General features: G+C 38.3%; 1 protein-coding gene across 1 annotated transcript in view; it reads right to left on the bottom strand.

Moving 5' to 3' along the window:
• LOC127637680 (liprin-alpha-2-like) overlaps positions 1-20,228 on the bottom strand; it is a 68,047-nt gene extending 47,819 nt beyond the window's left edge. The window contains exons 1-4 of the mRNA XM_052118868.1: positions 20,133-20,228; positions 15,138-15,302; positions 13,352-13,426; positions 4,499-4,606 (exon numbers count right to left, since the gene is read on the bottom strand). Of these exons, the coding sequence (XP_051974828.1) occupies positions 4,499-4,606; positions 13,352-13,426; positions 15,138-15,248 (294 nt within the window). The 5' untranslated portion in view covers positions 15,249-15,302; positions 20,133-20,228. The remainder of the gene's footprint in view (positions 1-4,498; positions 4,607-13,351; positions 13,427-15,137; positions 15,303-20,132) is intronic.
• Between the last annotated feature and the right edge of the window lie 560 nt (positions 20,229-20,788).

Genomic DNA, 20,788 nt, shown 5'->3' with positions numbered 1-20,788 from the left:
TGATGATATAGTGTTGATGAAATATGACAATTTTACTTTCAATTGTTTAAATTGTTATACGATTATTGTAGGAGTGCACATTTTATTTCCCTTATCTGTTTGAATGAGCAGTTGGAAGCAGTGAAGCGCAAACATTTCAAAATAAGAGTCCCTGATGTATTTCAGCCTTGAAAATAAAAAGTTCTGCACTACGAATCAAATCTTTTTTTCTTTTTTCCCCTAGTTATTGGTATTTTGGTTGCACCATAAACTGCATTTGGAATTTAATTTAAATTGGACTCTTGTAGCCTCTGTCTGGCCCTTTTCATCAAAGAAATAAAATACTAAGAACATTTAATATAGGCTACCAATTTTAAAAACTATTTTAGCAGATTAATTGTTTTTCTTTCAACACATTATCGTATCAGCAAAATCCAATATTTGTCGACCACTAATTTGTATTTATTTATATAATGGTACATAAACCAACTGTAATGTGATATATATGTGGAAAACATGTCTTGAGTATTTTAAACTTGCATACAGCCCACCCTGTTTTACTGATAAACAATGTTAAAGGCCATGTTGAATGTGTGCCCCCCTGCCTGTTTAAATAAGAGTCTGTGATACATGATTTATTTTGAGATTGTGTGGGTTTGTTTTGGGATGGGATATGGTATTAATTTGATTTTTTCAGGTCTTGAAAAAGGTCTTAAATAGTCTTAAATTTGATTTTAAAAACTCTGCAGCAACCCTGCATGAGTGAACACAGAAGCCATGAGTTCACCAGGAGAGATACTGGGATCATAAACAGATATACAAAACAAAGAATAGCCATGAATATATTCTAGAGAGGCTGCGGGGGTGAGAATGACTCACTTTTTCTGTCTCTTTCTTTCCCTCCAGCCCCTCTCGTTTTCTCTTTCTGGGCATGTGATGGTTAGATGCTCATCCATCCATGTACAATCTTTTTTTTCCTCCTGTATATATTTTTTGTTTAATATACTGTATCATTAAGAATTTGATCACTGAACATGTTTGTGATTAAATGTATTAATCAACAGTCAATAAGCTTATTCCTTCCTTCCCTTCCTTCCTTGCTTAGTTCCTTATTTGCTTGCTTCTTTCTGTATTTACTTCTTGCTTTCTGCTTCATTTACTCACTTCCTTATTTACATCCTTATTTAATTACTTTCCTATTTTCTACTTCCTTACCTCCTTCTGTACTTCCTTCCTTATTTACCTTCTCAATTCCTTGTGTACGTCCTTCCTTATTTACTCCTTTCTTTCCTTGTTTACATCACTCCTTACATCCTTATTTACTTAGTTCCTTACTTCCTTGTTTCCTTTATTATTTCCTTCTTTCCTTCCTTATTTGATTATTTCCTTAATTGCTTTCTTATTTACTTCCTTCTTGCATACTTGTTCACTTCTTTATTTTCTTTCTTATTTGCTTATATCCTTCATTACATTCTTATTTCCCTACTTGCTTAATTACTTCCTTATTTACTTATTTCTGTCCTTCTTTACCTCCTTCCTTATGTCCTTATTTTCTTAGTTCCTTACTTCCTTGTTTTCTTCCTTTTTTCCTTCCTTACTTACTTGCACACTTCCTTGTTCAATTCCTTCCTCATTTCCTTACTTTCTTATTTCCAGTCCAGTCCTTCCTTCCTTAATTGCTTTTCATTTATTGTTTTCTTATTTACTTCCTTCCCTACTTGCTTGCTTACTTCCTTATTTACTTCTTTCCTTCCTTATTTACCTCCTTCCACCATATTTAAATAACTTGCACACTTCCTTGTTCAGTTCCTTCCTTATTTCATTCCTTCCTTATTTTCTTACTTTCTTATTTACAGTCCTTCCTTCCTTAATTGCTTTTCATTCCTTGTTTTCTTATTTACTTCCTTCCCTACTTGCTTGCTTACTTCCTTATTTACTTCTTTCCTTCCTTATTTACCTCCTTCCACCATATTTAAATAACTTGCATACTTCCTTGTTCAATTCCTTCCTTATTTCCTTCCTTCCTTATTTTCTTACTTTCTTATTTTCTTATTTACAGTCCTTCCTTCCTTAATTGCTTTTCATTCCTTGTTTTCTTATTTACTTCCCTACTTGCTTCTTTCCTTCTTTATTTACCTCCTTCTACCATATTTTATAACTTTGCAAATGTATTAAAAAGAAAATCTGAAATATCACATTGACATAAATATTCAGACCCTTAACTCCGTACTTAGTTGAAGCATCTTTGGCAGCGATTACAGCCTCAAGTCTTTTTGCATATGATGCGAAAAACTTTTCACACTCAGATTTGGGGATTTCCTGCCATTCTTCTCTGCAGGTCCTCTCAAGTTCTGTCAGGCTGGATGGGGACCGTCAGTGGACAGCAATCTCCAGAGATGTTCAATCGGGTTCAAGTCCGGGCTCTGGCTGGGCCACTCAAGGACATTCACAGAGTTGTACCGTAGCCACTCTTGTGTTGTCTTGGCTGTGTGCTCATTGTCTTGTTGGAAGGTGAACCTTTAGCCCAGTCTGAGGTCCTGAGCACTCAGGACCAGGCTTTTATTAAGGATATTCCTGTGTTTTACTGCGTTCAGCTTTCCTTCAACCCTGACCAGTCTCAAGTCCCTGCTGCTGAAAAACACCCCCACAGCATGATGCTGCCACCACCATGATTCACTGTTGGGATGGTATTACGCAGGTGATGAGCAGTGCCTGGTTTTCTCCAGACATGACGCTTGTAATTGAGGCCAAACAGATAATCTTCGTATCATCAAACCAGAGAATCTTGTTTCTGAAAGTCTGAGAGTCATTTAAGGGATTTGTTATGTGTCTTGCTCAGAGGAGAGGCTTACATCTGGCCACTTTGCCATAAAGTCCAGATCGGTGGAGTGTTGCAGTGAGGATTGTCCTTCTACAAGTTTCTCCCATCCCCGCTCATGTTTTTTGGAGCTTAACCAGAGTGACCATCGAGTTCTTGGACACCTCTCTTATCAAGGCGCTTCTCCCTCCCGACTGCTCAGTTTGGTTGGGTGGCCAGCTCTAAGAAGAGTCATGGTTGTTCCAAACTTCCTCCATTTAAGAATTATGGAGGCCACTGTGCTCTTGGGAACTTCAATGCAGCCTGTTTTGTAGCCTTCCAGAGATATGTGCCAAGACACAATCCTGTCTCTGAGATCTGCAGGCAGTTCCTTTGACCTCATGACTAGGTGTTTGTTCTGATATGCATTTCAGCTGTAAGACCTTATATAGAAAGGTGTTTGCCTTTCCAAATCATGTCCAATCAATTGAATTTGCCACAGGTGGACTACAATCAAAGTGTAGAAACATGTCAAAGATGATCCAGAAATCACTTTGCTAAATTTCAAGTGTCATAGCGAAGGGTCTGAATACTTATGTCAATGTGATATTTCATTTTTTTCCTTTTAATAAATTTGCAAAGTTTTTGCTTCGTCATTATGGGGTATGCAGTGTAGATTGATGTGAAAAAAATATATTTTTAGCATTTTAGCATCAGGTTGCAACATAACAAAATGTGAAAAAATGAAGGGGTCTGAATAGTTTCCGAACGCACTGTAATTGTCCAAAACAAAAAGACGTCTGGTAGGTGGATCAGACTCACACACTAGGTTGTGAATATTGTCAGTATTGTCACTGAATCTATTATCCATGGTGGAAGATAAACTAGGCCAATTGCGGAAAAACATTCAATGGGACAGCCTTTCTTGTATGAGGTCACACATTCCCAGCATCCCTGTCACGATGCCAATAAAGTCTAACACCGCACATAACACCCGTGAGTGAAAGTGAGAGGAGGTGACACTTCTCTCATCCTTTTTACCCTGTTATCTTTTCATCACGAGCGTGAGCCACCGCTCAGAGGAAGATTCTGCTACGACCGGCTTAACGGCACATCAGATGTAATCTAGAAATACAGTTTGAAATGATGAGTGTTTGTTTTGACTGTACAGTAAACGCTTTGTGATTGTACCCATCACAAATTGATTTGAAGTATATTATTTCTGTTCCTTCTAGACTAAAAACTGCTTATAAGTCCAAACAATTGAAATCCCAAGGCTCTAATTATGCTGGGTTGACATGCAAGGCACAAAACATAGTGAGCTGCCAACGTAGGCAGCATTTTAAGAGTTCATGAGCAAAGATACCCTCTTCAGGCCAAATTCTAATGCAACCTTACTTGTATTCTATGTAGGCAAGGCAGATTGTACAGTACCAATATCAGTGTATACTATGTGTTTTTAAGCTTCTTAGAATATTGTGTTGTTAGCCTAGCAACATGCTAATGGGAAACTATACAAATTATTTGTAAGTTGAGTCTCCTGTGTGCTTTGCGCAAAGAGTGGCATATATGAAGGAATGCCTATGCAGCGGTTCCAAATCTGTCACTTATGAGGTTCTATTTAGATAATGTCTTAGAAGGCTCACTAGGTTTTGGAGGCTGGATAACTGTTAATTAACCACAATAAGGCAGTTAAAAGGCCTAGCAATAGTAGATACCCACCTTGCCATGCACTTTCTGGGCATCAGTGCCCTCCAGCAAGTCTTCACCTCCCTCTCCTGATGCAACCTTCCTCTGGATGTGGGCATTCTGTTCTCTCAAGGCTACAATCTGCAAAAGAGGAATGTGAGTGAGTGAGTGAGTGAGTGAGTGAGTGAGAGAGAGAGAGAGAGAGAGAGAGAGAGAGAGAGAGAGAGAGAGAGAGAGTTGCATGCAAATATTAACCAGAAATACAGATAGTTTTAATGACATATAAATAAATATTGAAGGGCACTTCATATTCAAATAAATGCTAAATATAATTCTGTAATTCTATTTTTACATTGATTTAAATATGAGCAGTGTTTGCCCATGCAAAACTCACTGCCATGATGCTATGAAAGGTTGAAAATGAGTTATTATATGTTTGCTTGGGTGTTCTGGGTGATTACTGGGTGTCTGCTTACTGGCCCAAGTCACAAGAGCCCACCATTAAGTCTCTACTATATTCTGGTCTCTAGATATGGCTTGGGTCCCTCTTTCAATGCAAGTTCATGGGATTTTTCTGCCAATTTTATTATCTGCCAGGAGAAAGAGTAAAAATCGCATGAAGCGATGTACCCATCATGCATAGTGCTCACTGTACAAGCCTCTGGAGGCAGTGTTATGATCTGTGGTTGGTTCAGTTGGTCAGGTCTAAGCTCAGCAACGTTATGTGGCAGTAACATGAAGTCAGCTGAATACCTGAATGAACCGGTTATCCCATCAATAGATATTTTTCTTCCCTGATGGCACGGACATATTCCAAGACGACAATGCCAAAATTCATCAGGCTCAAATTGTGAAAGAGTGGTTCAGGGATCACAAGGAATCATTTTCACACATGAATTGGCCACCACAGTGTCCTGACCTTAACCTCATTGAAAGTCTTTGTGATGTGCTGGAGAAGTCTTTACGGAGTGGTTCGACTCTCTCCAAAAATGTCTGCAACTCTGGGTGGAAATAAATGTTGTGACGTTGCATAAGGTTGTCAAAACAATGCCATGAAGAACGTGTGCCGTAATCAAAGTGTATATCAAATCCTATTGGCCAAAAAATACAGACATAATACGAAAATATGATCATCTTGACATAGACTTCAGTGGTCCATCAAATCCTAAACCTGTACTTATTTAACTATTATTATGCTTTAATGCCTTATGTTTACTGATGTGGTCTTTTATGCATTCTGGGGAGGTGACACGTCAAGTGATTAATAGTATTATCTTGTAACAGGAAGCCTTATGATTATTTGTATTACTAACAGGAAGCAAATATTCTTAATGCCATTTCTATGGACAACCAACATCAATGGTACTTAGTGTTTGTGGATGGCAACAATCACTTATTTTAAGGCTGGACGATAGCCAAGTGGCAATTTTAATTTCTAGTTGCAGTGTGGTTTCTTGCATTACAGCTCTACGGAATATGCATATGGTTTCTATGAACAGATTGAAGCCAGTTTAACTGGTATGGGAAGGGTTATGTCCCAACAAAGTTCATATATAATGCTGAGTGCTCATGAAACTGCATGCATGGAGAAAAAAAGCATCATAAATCAAGTGCCTAGAAGTGTTCGCTGCATACATATGGCACATTAACAGCAAGCACAATATTCACTTTTCTGTACATTTTTTATTGAAAATGTACAGTATGAAGGGCACAGAGGAGACCAGCCTATCAACACTAGTACCGGTGTTCATTCTGACTGGAAATCATTGGTGAGAGAGAAGAATGGGATGTGGAAGCATTGCAGGCCAGACTCAAACCTGTATAGCCTGCATGAGCACCATTGCTCAATGTTTCTGGAGCATGTGTGCTAGCCACTGCATCATAGCTCTAACTAAATGTATACAAAACCAATGAAATAGTGCAGTGGTTCTCAACCGGTGGGGTGCGCGTAGGCTACGATGGAAGGGGAAAGAAAAACTGGAAATTTTTTTTTTTGGGGCACATTTTTTTTTATCACTAAACTACAGTCATAAAAAGTTATAGTTTTGTATATACACAACTCCTGAATAAAAATTAAAATGTGTTTGGACTGATTTAAAAAAAAAAGTTTTGAACAAATTTGATTGGTTTGTCGATAGTGAGCGCAAATGCAGGTGATAAGGATAAGCGGTTTCATTAAGCGAGTCACTGAGTCGTTCATTCAAACGATTCGTTCAAACGGCCGATTCATTAAGAATGAGACAGATGTTTGTGAAAGGTCTCATTGAATCTTTGACTCAACCGATTCGTTCACAACACTGAATCATTCAAAACACGATTGAGTATTGCTGTGAGATGCGCTATGGCTATGCTGTGATCTTTGTTTGGATTCATCAGCTCTATTTTCGCTGCTAAAATAGACCAAAACAGTCATTATTTCGTCTAAAATGTAAGTGACTTAATATTATTAACTTGTTTGTTGAACTGTCATATGAAATCAGTGTCACATTTTCAATCGTGAGGTGATGGTAAATTAAGTGATGGTCAATTGTCAGCTCTCTTGGTCGATCAGGTCGGTGTGATGTATGTTGCTGAACTGTATTCAAATGTTATAAATATAAAAACACCACATTTTGAAATTTAACTGCAGTATGTCAATTTAGTTTATTTGTGTGTGCTGAGCTCATAGACTTTAGAAAACGGCTCATTTGTTTGATTTCAACCTGTCTTTGCAAGGCCGCGAAACTCATATTTTGCTCCTTGCAGACAAAGTGCACGCCTTCACACAAAAACTAGACCTCTGGCATGGCAGCATCAGTTGAGGGAACTGCGCCATGTTCCCCAGCCTTGCAGACTTTATCACTGATGCAGGCACGTCACACGATTTCTCCTCCCTATTTCAATCAGCGTCTGAGCACCTGTCAGCAATGAGAAAACAATTTGCGACGTACTTTAAAGAGGATTATTGCTCTTTTGCGTGGGTTCGAGATCCGTTTGTGTGCACAGCAAACGAGCTATCAATTGATATGAACAGCTTATTGATGACATATCGTCATTCTGGGCAGCATTGATGCAGGAATACCCTGAACTCTGTGACGTCGCCTTGAAGATTCTCCTTCCTTTCGCGTCGACATATTTGTGTGAGGCAGAAATACCGCAATCGTGCACAAATCGAGGATAATTTGAGGCTATGTTTATCAAACATTGAGCCAAGAATTGAGGCAGGCTCAGGTCTCACATTAACATCACCTACCAGCAAGCTTCTGTAAAAAATGCAGATAATGCCTACTATTAGGCCTAGTAATAATAACAATAATAAAGCATAAATTAATATCAGAGGTCTGGTGCCAATTCCCAATTATAGCAATAGCCTAGTAATGATAATAGGCCTACTGATGATGATAGTAATAATAATAATAATAATAATAACAACAACAATAAAGCATGCAACCTCATATAATTATATAGCAATAACCTAGTAATGATGATAGGCCTACTACTACTCATAATAATAATAATAATAATAATGCCTGCAAGCTCACATTAGAAGTCTGGTGCTACTGCCAATTATAATAATAATAATAATAATAATAATAATAATAATAATAATAATAATAATAATAACAACAATAAAGCATGGGGCGGGGCGGGGGGCACTGGGGCCCCAACTGCAATGAACCAGCTTTGGGGGGGCCCAGCTTGCAAAAAGTTGAGAACCCCTGAAATAGTGGAACTGATACGGAAAAGATACATGTTTAAAGGGGGACATAAGGTTAAATATATCGATCGCCCCAAAAAAAATCTAAATATCATTACGCCAATAGTGGAATTACAATCGATATTTCCATTGATAATAGTTTTTGGGTTTAATTGCTCGCTTGTACATAACTAACAATAAGAGTATTTTTTGAAGGATTCCAACATTAGGGGGTTCGTAACCCCCAAGTGTTTCCACAAAAGTTTTATTTTAAGGGTTAGAGAGAGGTTGGAAAATTATCATGAACAATATCATTATTATTTGTTTTTTTAATTATGAATTACTGTTTTGGTGCAATAAATGGAGTTCCCATTAATTTGACTCCTTTTAGGGCATATTAGTGCCATCAGAGTGAGCTGACACTAGACTAGAAACGTTGCGAGAAAGTGAGTAAACAACTCTTACCTTACAGGGTTTCATTTGTTCCCACATTGCGCTAACTATATACAGTGTGGCAAATTACTGCAAACATCTGTGATGCCTCTTAAAATAGATAAAAATGTGAATTTGTGCATCTCCATTCAGGATAATGGATGGTTAAGTTCTTCACCAAGAATTATTAAACATGTTTCTTAAAAATGAAGTGTGGCTTCTACAGAAGCATAAACAATCGTTTAACAACTTGGACACTCATGGTAAAAGGTTTACCCTGACGGGCCAAAACATTATGACCACCTGCCCACTATGCTGGACTCTACAAGACTCCTGAAGGAAACATTGCCCAGATTATCACTCTCTCTCCACCTGCTTGTCTTCTTCCCACAGTGCAACCTGGTGCCATCACTTCCTCAAGTAAACCATGCACATGTACACGGCCGTCCACATGATGTAAATGTAAATGGAACTCATCAGATCAGACTACCTTTTTTCAATGCTCCAAGGCCCAGTTCCGATGCTCCTGTGCCCATTGTAGACTCTTATGACGCTGGAAAGGGTTCATCATGGGCACTCTGACAGGTCTGCGGCTACACAGCCCCATACGCAGCAGGGTGTGATGCACTGTGTGTTGTGACACATTCCTCTTGTAACCATCATTTACATTTTCTGTGACTTGTGCCACAGTAGACCTTCTGTCAGTATAGACCAGATGGGATAGCCTTCGTTGCCATTGCATAACGATGAGCCTTGGGCAACCAACACCCTGTCACCGATTTGTGGTTTGTCCCCCCTCGGACCACCGTCAATAGGAAATCAACACTGCTGACCGGTAGCACCCCACAAGCCTTGCTGTTTCAGAGATGCTCTGACCCAGTCATCTGGCCATAACAATTTGTCCCTTGTCAAAGTCGCTCATGTGGCCTTGCTGGGAGATGATCAAAGTTATTCACCATATGTGGCAGGGTGGAGGGCGGGGCTGAGTCGTGATTAAACACACCCGGCCCCTTATCAAGCTAATTAAGCCTCTGAGAGGGATAAAGGCCAATGGCAGACGGTGGTGCGAGGAGAGAGAGATAGTTTACGGACATGTCCGTCATGTGTGTGTTTGTCTTTTGGTTTAAGTTATTCATTAAAATATTATTTATATTATCAAGCCGGTTCTCGCCGCCTCCTTTCCATTGGATGTCTTTACACCATATTATTATGGTCATAATGCTTTGGCTCATAGGTGTTTACGTTATTTAAATATAAAAAAATATATTTTTCTATGGAGAAAATTTATGATACCCTACAGTTGCTATTTAGGAATTACATCTCTTATAAAAGAGTACTGTGGTTGTTACATGGAGAATTCCGGCTCCACTTATCAAGTAAACTCACTAAAAAAAACACATATTAAGCATATAAATGTCATATCTCGCCTATGACACTAGAATGACCACTAGATTTAAAAAATCCCAATTTAACTCCTGGGTATTGCCATTTTTTATGTAACTACCAACCATGGTATTGCTATGGTACCATGTCCAAAAAAGAAAAACATGGTACTTCCACAATACTTCTTTTGAGTACAGTAATCATTAAATTGAATATTTCTGGACCAACACAAATGGTAAAAGTGAAATGCATACAAATATAGCACCAGAAGTTGCTGACCGTGCCCATTGGCATATGTTCCCTAATAAAGTAGTCTAGTATTCTTACAGGAGTTCCTCTGAAGGAGGCGATCTGAGCGATGACCACTATAACACCAATACACACACACACACACACACACACACACACACACACTGGTCTCTCCAGGCTAAAGGGCACAAGGAGATTATTCCACACCCATGTTGAGATGCTCTACCCACTGTGAGTTCAAAGACAGAGCGACAGATAGACAAAAAGGAGAGATCCGCTTCCTTTCATTCGGTTTCTCTCCACTCGCCATGCATTCCTTTAATGAGGCGGCAATTAAGGGGCTTCTAGCTTTTGAAGGCACAGAAAGGGGTTTGTCTGGTATTTTTTTTTTACCTGAAGATCAAACAATCTTCCACACCTTCTGACTCCACAAAGAGCCGAAATATTGTGTCAACATGCAATTGAGTGTAAATGAGAAGTGGAGGTCCAATCACAGTGAGTATGTCTGCTTTGATGTCCTTCATTTGGTTTAATCAAAGCAGAGAACATACGAAAGTGGCTGTGCCTGAAACGCTGGTTTGCTTCAAACAGAAAGCAACTACTTCACAAAAACCTGATTTATCCTGATGACACCTAAACGGGGAGAGTAAAACAGCATTTTTTCCCTCCAACCATCACATACTAATATAAGCTTGAAATGGATGGTTCAGTTGCACTTGTTGAGAATAAGCATGCACTCTATTCATAATTCTTAAAAAGCACTTGATAGGGACTAACATGTGAATCTAGACTGTAGAATGCTTCACACATAACATTCCTAACCCCACAAGGAACGATGATGTCACTTTAATGCATAGCGGTTGCTTTCTCATAGCTCATATGTGTCATTTGAAATTCCTTTTAAGACATAAAAATAGACACATATTAAGACCAAGAGCACAATCACAAACAAGCGAGTAACACAAAAGTTAAAAGTTCCAGTGCTGTTTTAAGAAAGAGCTGCACTAAATGCTGCTCATCTAATCAAATCAGTAGACCGAACCAACTGTTGTATAATTATTAGTGCTGTCAGTCAACTAAAATATTGAAATCGTGATTTTTTTATTCTAAATAATCTTTATTTGGGGGCCTTTCTAAGTAAATATTGGTATGTGATAAATTGTAATTAATTTGATTAATTAATCAGCACATGTTTTTAAAGTGGCAAAAAGAAGTATGTGAACCCTTTGGAATTACCTGCATTTATGGATAAATTTGTCTTAAAATCTGGTTTGATCTTCATCTAAGTTTCAATAATGAACAATCACAATCTGTTTGAACAAATAACAAACAAATTACTGTATTTTTCTTATACTTATTTAATACATCATTCAAACATTGAGAGTGTAGGTTGGAAAAGTATGTGAACCCTAGGCTAATGACATCAACAAAAGCTAATTAGAGTCAAGAGTTGGCAAACCTGGCATTCACTTAATGAAACAAGATTGGAGGTGTGGGTTAGAGCTACTTTGACTTTTAAAAAGCACTCAAACATTTTGAGTTTACCATTCAAAAGAAGCATCTTCTAACATGGACAATGCCTTGCCAAAAAGAGATCTCAGAAGACCTATGATCAAGAATTGTTGCTTTGCATAAAACTGGAAAGGGTTACAAAGTTATATTGAAGAGCTTAGATATTTATCAGCTCACAAATGTCTATAAATGGAGACAGTTTAATACTGTGGCTACTCTCCCTGTGACACAAAGTGCACACTGTAGAATGCTCAATGTGGTAAAAAAAAAAAACGAGTGACAGTTAAGGACTTGAATGAATCATTGGAACTGGTTAACATCTCTGTTCATAAGTCTAATATATGGAAAACATCAAACAGACATGGTGTCCATAGGATGAGAAGCTGCTGCTTTCCAACAAAAACATTGCTGCATGCCTGAAGTTTACCAAAGTCCACCTTGACACTCCACAACGCTACTGGAAAAATATTTTGTGGACTGATGAAACAAAGGTGGAATAGTTTGGGATGAACATGCAGCACTACTTATGGCATAAACAACATGAAAACATCCTAACAGTGAAGTACAGTGAAGGGGGCATCATGATTTGGGGCCTGGACTGCTTGTCATCATCATCAAAGAAAAAGTATTCCCAAGTTTATCAATATATCCTACAGGATAATGTCTGTGTGGCTGTGCGTCAGCTGAAGCTCAGTAGAAGTTGTGTAATGTAGAAGGACAATGACCCTAACATCAAAGTAAATTCACTACAAAATGTAAAAAAAATAAAGAAAATCCACCTTTTGGAGTGGCCCAGTCAAAGCCCAGACCTTAACCCTATAGCGATGTTGTGGAATGACCTCAAGAGAGCTGTTTACACCCAACATCCTAATAATATAGCTGAGCTGATGCAGTTCTGTAAGGAACAATGGTCTAAAATTCCTTCTGAACGTTGTGCAGGTCTAATCCGCAGCTACTGGAAATGCTCGGTTGAGGTTACTGCTGCCAACGGAGGATCAAACAGTTATTAAATCCAAGGGTTCATATACTTTTTCCACAGCACTGTGAATGTTATTGGGATGTGTTCAATAAAGAAATGAAAGATTATAAATGTTTGTGTAATGTTAGTTTAAGCACATTGTGTTTGTCTATACTTGTGACTTTAAGATGAGATCATATTTTTATGAGCAATTAAAGCAGAAAACCAGCTAATTCCAAAATATTCACACACATTTTCTTGCCACTGTAATTTGATTAAACATTTTAATTGATTGACAGCCCTACTCTTGTGCTATAGCTCTTCACCACAATACCATGTGGCAATGTGGGCTTCTCTCTATTTCATCTCTACAAGTCTAAAAGAAAAACAAAATTGAAAAGCTATTTGGCTCATATAGAGAAGACGACTGAAGCCCTATCATCTTGAATGGCACCATCTGGGCTGCCAGTATTAGCATAAATACAGCAATAACATTAACAATGATTTATTTGCTCTGTTGCATTTGAGACAGATCAGATCAAGCAAAAACAACATGGAATAGTGAAGCATACAGTACATCCAATGTTTATTCTGTTTATTAAACTAAATGGTGAATATAATTATGCCATAGGTAATAAGCCAAATGACAACTGTGCATCAATCATGTGTGACTTACCTCCTGATTGGCTGCGGCTAACTCCTCCTCTAAGGCAGAGACTCTCTCAAGTGATACCCGCAATCTCTCTCGTACCTAAATAATAAATAAATAGATAAATAAAACACCTGCATCAATCACTGTGATCGTCTATAAATCCTTCTTTGTAAATTGACCTGTGGTGTAGCTGTTATCTAATAACAATACTTAAATAATATTACTTAAATATACTTAATATGATATTATTATAATAATACTTATTTTAACAGTATAATTATAATATTATTTCCATCTATCCATCCATCTAATATAGCTGCTTGTCCTTATTCTAGCTGTCTCGGACCGAATTAATATTATATTATAACAATCTAGTATTACTATTCTATTACAATGTAATAACAATAAAGTAATTATAATAGTAAATTATATATATAAATAAATAGAACAATAATGCCATTTATATAATTATAATACAATTAATAATTAAAAATTAAAGACTAAAGATGACTATTATGATAATAATAATAATAATAAATTATAATTATAAGTTAAACAAATAAAGACAACTACTACTAATAATAATAATAATAATAAATCTACTAAATTGTAATAGAAAAATAAAGATAATATATAATCATGCAATTCACATATTTACAGTATAATATAACAAATAATCTTTTCTCTTGGTCATACATGTTAACATCTGATAATAATTCATTTTGAATTTTCCCAAATTTTAATAAAGAGACGAATGAGCCAACAAAAAGAAAAGTTCAATAAAAAAGATCAGTTTGATCGCTGGAATCATTGCAGTGGGTTCAGTGCTTTATCACTGGACAGACAATGGTCACTGAAACTGCAATCCCATAAATCATTAGTGTTTTCCTGCTGCCTGTTACCTAACGCCTTATAAATGACACTCTCTGTAGAAGGCCGCAGAATGGATTACAGCTGAATGAACTGCCACACAAGGACTTTATCCATAAATAAAAGGCCACAGGATGAAGGACAGGAGGGTTGAGACAGTGCAGGTCACACTATAAAATAAACATACTGAGATCTCACTATCCAAAAATAGACAACAACATTGTAACTGAGTTTGAGTGCAGGAGAGCACTTTGTGTTTTACTAAGATTAATTGATTGATCAGTCAGTTTATCGCAGTGGTCGGGAACCTATGGGTCACGAGCTCCAAGTGGCTCTTTGACAAATATCAAGTGGCTCGCCAGGTGTCTCACCATTCACCAACAAATTATTGTTTAAAACTTTCTAAAGATAACTTTACTGCAGAAAGTGTGGGTGTGATTGCAAAGCTTGAAGTCAATGACACAGTTTTGATTTATTTCTCCTGAATTTGTTGTACAGCCTACTCCTGGTGAACAAGGTTTGAAATGAAAACCCGCCAAATGTGGATTTTTCACGTGGAGTATTTTGCTGATGTACCACTGTGCTACTGTGGAGGGCGACCTGTAAGATTTCTGGAGCTATGGCTCTTTCGAAAAAATGCAGCAACCAAAAATTAAGAAATTGTCTCCTTAGTGAAATAAGGTTCCCGACCCCTGGTCTATCATATGGGCTAAACATTGACAGATCTATATTTAGTAGGGTTAATGAATTAACAAGCCTGATCTTAAGAATCAGATCAAATTCAGCATGAAAAATGCAGTTCACCCAAAATTTACTCACCCTCATGCCATCCCTGATGTATATAATGAATGATTAGTGAATTTTATTTTTGGGTTAACTATCCCTTTAAATCCAACTGAAAACAATAGGAACTTCAGCAGTTGTTGATCTCACAGTTTACCTTTTCATCCAATGCTTTGTGATGCTCAAAAAGGGACTTGAGGGCTTTGAGGACCTCCACCTCACTGGACACTCCTGAAGGAGACTGAGCCTGTCGCTTCACCACCGTCATGCGCAGGGAACGCTCGTGCCTTGACACCAAACACTCCAAATGTTCCAACAGCAGCTGTGAAACACACGGCAGTTTGTCATTATTATCCTCGAATACATTTACTAAACATTAGAAAACAAATAATACTACAACTAAAGCTAAACCCTACAGAAAAATTGCTTAAACCAGCCTAGGCTGATTTAGCTGGTCGGTGAGTCCAGAAACCAGTAACCAGCTAAGACCATCAAACCACACGAAGCTGGTTTAAGATGCTGCTTTCAGCAGGGAAACTAAAGCAAACAAAAGCTAAAGCTAAAACTAAAGCTAAAACTAACACTAAAACAAAAATAAAAAAAGATTAATTTAAATTTAAAATTAAGCCAAAACTACAGCTTAAGCTTAGTACTAATGCTAAGGCTAGGGCAATCTACAACTTCATTTATTTTGTCTAAGTAATACAAGTTATAATAACAATACTACTATTTATAACACCAAGATATTGATCTACATTTAAATGATGACATTGATTTTCACTCCAAATGAAAGAGCTGCCAGACTTAATCAAATATCTCATACTTCAACACGCGGTCATGCGAATGCACCCTCAAGGACATTCTGCTTATGAAAACTAATGGCAAGCGTTTAACACGCCATTTTGTCTTGTCTCACTTTACAAGAGACCCGTTTTAGAAGGGCAACAACATTAGACACAAGAAAATCCATTACATTACTTGACACAATAAAGCAGACAAAACAAAATGAAACCCCCTGGACTCAGCCCAAAGGAGATTATGTTAATGTGGTTACTCCCCTGTCTGGTACACGGCATCAGAAAATCAATTCAGTCCCAAAGTCCCAAGGACACTGAGGGAAAGACAGAGAGAGTATACAGGCTGGCTTTAGATGAGCAGAGTGTACAGAGAAAACAGTGAACATAGCGAGGACATAGGAGGGGTGTAGATGGCCAGAGATAATGTTGTTTTGAAATGCACTGGTACCTGTACAGGAAACCTGCTCTGAATAATTCTGCACTGCATCCCAAGCCAGATGTGGGATATTCCTACTTGATTTCTCCGCACAGGTCTACTGTTTGCTTTTCAGGTGTTCATTTGTCAAAAAAGAGGTCTGCTGGAAATGCAACCACAATATGGTGGGGATTCTAAGCAATGCTAGCATTTTTGCTATTTTGCATTTTTGCTTATTTGTTATCAACAGCAGCACAAAGACATCTAATGATGTGTGTGTTTACACCCAAAAGATGTATTTTTTAGGTTGTTTCCTCATCTGCAATATGTCTATAAGATGTGTCTGCTTGGATGTCAATAAGACATTCATCAGACCTTTTTGAGATGTTTATTTTGAATGTTTATAAATATGATCATAAAGATGATTTTTTTCATGGTCATAGGATTGTTTTTATTGTGTTTCGTTAGTAAACAGTAAACTGTGCATTTAGATCCTTTACCTCTGCTTTGGCTAGCCCTTGTTACCTGAGGGCTATACAAGACACTTACATTGATGAACAAACAGAAAATACCTCAAATCAATATGGCCAGGAAAAACAGGAACAAGAGGAAGAGAAAACGCAAGACTTACACGATACATTACTTAAAAATAAAAGACATAACAAAAGACACACGAACACAAAACCCATTACACTGTCCATCACTTTTTACTCTGTTATAGAAATTAGGACTTTTCTTAGTTGTATTTAGTGTAAATTGATCTGGTTGGTTCCCAGATGGATACTAAGTATGTGTTCACGGACAGTCAAAATGAGTTTAACCGTTCAATATTCTACACGTGCAATAGAGGTCTTTAACCCAACCCAAGACCGGTGGTACCCGACAAACACGATGGAAGGACGCCTTTGGCCGTTGAGCCGTTTCTACCTTTGTCTTGCGCTATGTTAAGTTAAAAGAGTTATAATATTTAGAAATGCATCTCAGGACACCAGTGTTCTTTCAGTATTCGCTGCATCTAGCTTTTTTCTGCGCAGGTGACACAACGAATTTACTCCCTGTGCACTTTATTCCCTGTTAATTTGAATAGTAGCAACCGTTTGTGAACCCTCGCAGTTAACCGAATATTCAAAACGGTGCAGATCCCTAACTACTGTGAATACAGAAGTAAATGGTAAATGGTCTGCACTTATATAGAGCTTTTTTTAACATTAATGGTATTCAAAGCGCTTTACATTTTGACACATTCACCCATTCACACACACACACCAATGATAGCAGAGCTGCCATGCAAGGTGCTAGCCTGACATTGGGAGCAACTTGGGTTCAGTGTCTTTCTCAAGGACACTTCGGCATGTGGAGTCATGTGAGCTGGGAATCAAATCGCCAACCCTGCGATCAGTGGCCAACCCGCTCTACCACCTAAGCCACAGCCGCCATATAAATGGGGCTGTGACTCAGTTGGTAGAGCGGGTCGGCCACTAATCACAGGGTTGGTGGTTCTAATCCTGGCCCACACGACTCCACATGCCGAAGTGTCCTTGGGCAAGTCACTGAACCCCAAGTGGCTCCCAATGGCAGGCTAGCAACTTGCATGGCAGCTCTGCCGCATTGGTGTATGAATGTGTGTGTGAATGGGTGAATGAGTCACAGTGTAAAGCGCTTTGAATACCGTTAAGATTAAAAAGGCGCTATATAAGTGCAGACCATTTACAATCTGCCCCTTTAAATGGCTTCAATGTAGCTACCTAGTTAGTTTGTGTTAGTAGCATATAGTTAGTAGCGCATTAGTTGACAACTACCATTTAAAAGGGGCCTTGACTGTTATTAGCTTGTTGTTTGGAAGCTTTTTTATTTGTGCAGTTATATATTTTTCCTTAATATATTTATGCCATAACTTGCACCTCTAAATGTATGATGTCATTTACTTAAGTGCACCAAAGGCAACAGTGAATGCTTATTAATAACTATGTATACCTCCCTAAATGTCAGCATGTTTGTGTGATGTCATACACTTGCATCTCTAGGCAAGAGTTTCCAAGTTGGAAATTCCAACTTTTCATGTTGTATGGAATGCAGCATTAAGCCTACAATAGCACATGTACCTGCCTTAGGGCTGTTCTGGCATCTGTACTGTACTGCTCTAGAGAGCTACAATAGAGCTGACCTTTCTTTTTCTGCTCGGCTTCCTGCTCTTTCATTCATAACCCTGAATCTGTGTCAGCCTTTGTCTTTCCCCATGCCAGCTCAGCATTAAACAAACCCAACAGTCAGATAATGCAGGTTAGGTTACTTTTTCTCTCTTTCCCTCTCCGTGTCTTTGTGGGTTTTTGTTGGATTGAATACCGGGATACCGTAATACCGTGGTCATTTTTGTAATGGTTAACATACCATGAAAATGTCCTACCATTACACCCCTAGTTCACACTGGTTCCTTTGGAAGTCAGCGATTAACCAATAAATGAATCTCTTCAGGGTCATGAATCTCAGCTTGTGTGTGTGTGTGTGTGTGTGTGTGTGTGTGTGTGTGTGTGTGTTTTCCTACAATGAATGTGAATGTTAACTGAGGGTAACATTCTGCCTAACATCTCATTTTGTTTCATGGAAGAAAGAAAGTAATTTGGGTTTGGAACGCCTTAACAGAGAGAGCAAATGATACAATAATAATCATTTTTGGATGCACAATTTATATAATCCACTCAAGACAGTAAGATACAAACTTCTGCTTCAAATGTGTCACCAGTCTGTTTCTAGTCTCACACAATATTTCCTCTTCTTTCCATTCCACTAGTTCTCCTTATCACCCCCGATAATATGCTTCCCTACATTTTTAATACCCTCCAATATCCTCAATTACATAATTGTCTCTTCAAAGGTTTGGCTGCGGCCAAGTAACGCAAGTAATTAATTGAATCGCAGAAAGGAGGCTGTAGAGCTGTTACATTAACACATTGACTCCAGCGGGCACTGAGGGGTGCAGCAAAAAGAATAGAGGTGAAAATGAGGCAGAACAAGTGAGAATGTCTGTTTCATCATGTGATGGAAATTACAGCCAAATGATAGCGGTTCTAATCAGACTTTTTGGTGGCTTTTTTTAAGCTCGGCAAAAAAGCAGCGGAGAAGAATGCTCAGATTTCAGTGAAAAATGCCAGCCTGTTATCTGCTTCCAGGGAATTATGATCTCGCTCTTACAAGTTATTACTGAAGGATAAAGTTACTCTGCTTACTGTCCTCTCATGACATTGAAATCATGTTGTTATGACTCACAGGCTTGGACAGTCTCTGAACAGGGTTAATAATTGGAGTAAGAATTGAGTGAAAAATGTTTATTTGTCAACCAAAGTCTCTTTTAAGGAAAGTCAGTCCACTCGACATCCATTCCTACAGCCACCATACTCAAAAGTCAAAAGGACAACAGGCTCTTTAAACTACATGGTGTGATGTCCATTTCTTCAGCCAACATGTTGAGCATTGCAATGCCTCTATCAATAATCGATAGGCTTTTTTAACTGAAAGAGGGACATCCATTTCTACAGCCACCATACTGAGCATTGCGAAGCCACTATCAAAAAGATGATTGGCTATTTTAACTGCAAGACGGGACTTCCAATTCTACAGCCACCATATTGAGCATTCCAATGCCTCTATAAAAACAATATGGCTCTTTTAACTATAAGGTGGGACTTCCATTTCTACAGCTGCCATCTTGAGCATTGCAATGCAAGGCAGGACTAGAGCCGCCATATTTAGGGTTACAATTCCACCGATTAATTTATATGCAAGTTGTCCACATCCTCACCTGTATAATGTATCTGCTTCAACTGAATGTCCATTATTAAAATGCACAAGTCATTGGGTGGGCAGCTGTTAAAATAGTTGGCTTTGTTGTAAAGTTGTAAACCTGTTCAATTAAGTATTTGGAAGACATATTGTGTGAACTCACTCTGGTGTTGTTCCTCTCGGCCTTCAACTCTGAAATCTCCTCCTCCTTCTCCAGCAGCTGTTCTCTGCAGACATTCAGCTCCTTTGTCAGAGTGGCAAACTCCTGCAAGACACCAAACAGCCATTTTAACATCATAAGCACACAGTGAGGAAACACTTGAGGAAAATAAATGACCTAGAACGGGAATGATGTACCTCACTGCACATGCTCAAAGTGCCCTTGATGAGAATGCTTTGCCAGGGCTACATTCCTCCAGAGTTTAGCTCCCACCATAACCAAACGCATCTTAGCAAGCTAATCAAGGTCTTCTTGATCAAGGTGGGTTCAAGGTTTAATCAAGGTTTAGTTTCACACAAATTACAGACAAGTCCAGGAAGATGGCTGGGCATCTCTGCTTTAAACTTTTATGGCCCTCTTCCTGCTATCAATAGTGCAGTTTATCATATTTTCTTAACTCTGTATGATTAATTTGAAGCTACTGTTCACAAAGTTGGAGAATAAACTGTAATGTTAGAGGAAATCAAAAACCCATGCAGAAAGTAAGGTACAGATTCAACATACTAATGGTAATCTGCATTTGGGGGCACTAAGAGGATTTCAGGAATGGCAGAAATGGGGCCAGGCATCGATTCAGGCCTGTACACACTGAAAAAAAT

Source organism: Xyrauchen texanus, chromosome 45 (genome assembly GCF_025860055.1).
Source record: "Xyrauchen texanus isolate HMW12.3.18 chromosome 45, RBS_HiC_50CHRs, whole genome shotgun sequence".
Lineage (NCBI taxonomy): Eukaryota > Metazoa > Chordata > Actinopteri > Cypriniformes > Catostomidae > Xyrauchen > Xyrauchen texanus.
Note: the sequence above shows the minus strand (reverse complement) of the source record. Positions and strands in the feature narration are given on the sequence as shown.